General features: G+C 38.3%; 1 protein-coding gene across 1 annotated transcript; it reads right to left on the bottom strand.

Moving 5' to 3' along the window:
• Positions 1-113: 113 nt before the first annotated feature.
• LOC117111744 (solute carrier family 2, facilitated glucose transporter member 8-like) lies at positions 114-956 on the bottom strand. The gene is made up of 2 exons (XM_033254740.1): positions 730-956; positions 114-281 (listed from the first exon to the last, which is right to left on the bottom strand). Exons 1-2 carry the CDS (start codon positions 928-930, stop codon positions 168-170), a joined length of 315 nt encoding a protein of 104 aa, XP_033110631.1. The 5' UTR covers positions 931-956; the 3' UTR covers positions 114-167.
• Positions 957-962: the final 6 nt, after the last annotated feature.

Here is a 962-nt window from a genome sequence, read left to right as displayed (position 1 = left end):
ACCAGTCTATCACATTATTAAGTCATGAAACAAAATATGTTTGGTAGAATAATAATAATAGAATCAGTGCTGGAATAAAGGAACAAATACCGGGTATGGGAAATCTCTACACGTTATCCTCCACACATATTATCGTGGAGGAGGTTTGACATTAAATTAACACCTGGTCATATACACCAACCCAAAGCATTCACGAGGAGCATCCCACCGCCTAGAAACAGCTGAAAGCCACCTACTAACATTCCTCGCAAATTAGAACTCGATAGCTCTGCTATGTATACCTATAGATAAAAAAAATAAAAGAATAAATGAAAAAATAAAAACATTTCATAGTACGACAATTCAATTAAAACATAAGTACCGCATGGAGGATGGGCGGCTTTGGTTTTGAAAGAAAGAAAGAAAACGCCACCTCATAATCATACTCCAAAAATTACGTATTTTCTTATCAGCAGGTTGACAATCGCATTATTAGGATTGCAACTTTGACCTTCTTTCTCTGCGACATTCTATAATCGCACTCCTAAAATACTGTACTGTATAGACTACGCAATTTCAATGACAGTGGTTAAAAAAAAGGTTTGAATAGTGTTCAACCAACCCTACGATCTAACTCACATCACTTTTATTACACTATTCTTTTGTTATGGGATGTGGTCTTTGTTAGCAGAATTAATATATTATTTCACAAATAATGGTAAACGGCGCCGACGGCGCCTTCTTACTCACGGGAGTAGAGAGAGAAACCATTCCCGTTCCAACGCCGGTCAGTATGCGGCCTAAGTACAGAGTTGCAATGTTGTCCAGAGATGATATCAGGCTATAGCCAACAAAAAGTGGCAGAAAACACATCATCATAGCCAATTTCCGGCCATAATTACCAACAAGAAAGCCAGCAATCGGGCCGCCGAATATAGCCCCTATGGCCATTAATGACTACAAATTGAGAAATTGTGATGCAA

This window comes from Anneissia japonica, unplaced genomic scaffold (genome assembly GCF_011630105.1).
Source record: "Anneissia japonica isolate Jap-2015-1 unplaced genomic scaffold, ASM1163010v1 scaffold107561_len962_cov90, whole genome shotgun sequence".
NCBI classification, from domain to species: domain Eukaryota; kingdom Metazoa; phylum Echinodermata; class Crinoidea; order Comatulida; family Comatulidae; genus Anneissia; species Anneissia japonica.
The sequence above is the reverse complement of the archived record's forward strand: the minus strand, read 5'-3'. Positions and strand labels throughout refer to the sequence as shown.

Excerpts from the sequence above, each read along its gene's own strand:
- LOC117111744 (XM_033254740.1), bottom strand. The coding sequence starts at position 930 with ATGGCCATAGGGGCTATATTCGGCGGCCCGATTGCTGGCTTTCTTGTT. Across the intron at positions 282-729 it reads TGGTTTCTCTCTCTACTCCC|GTATACATAGCAGAGCTATC; the intron begins GTGAGTAAGAAG and ends TTTTATCTATAG.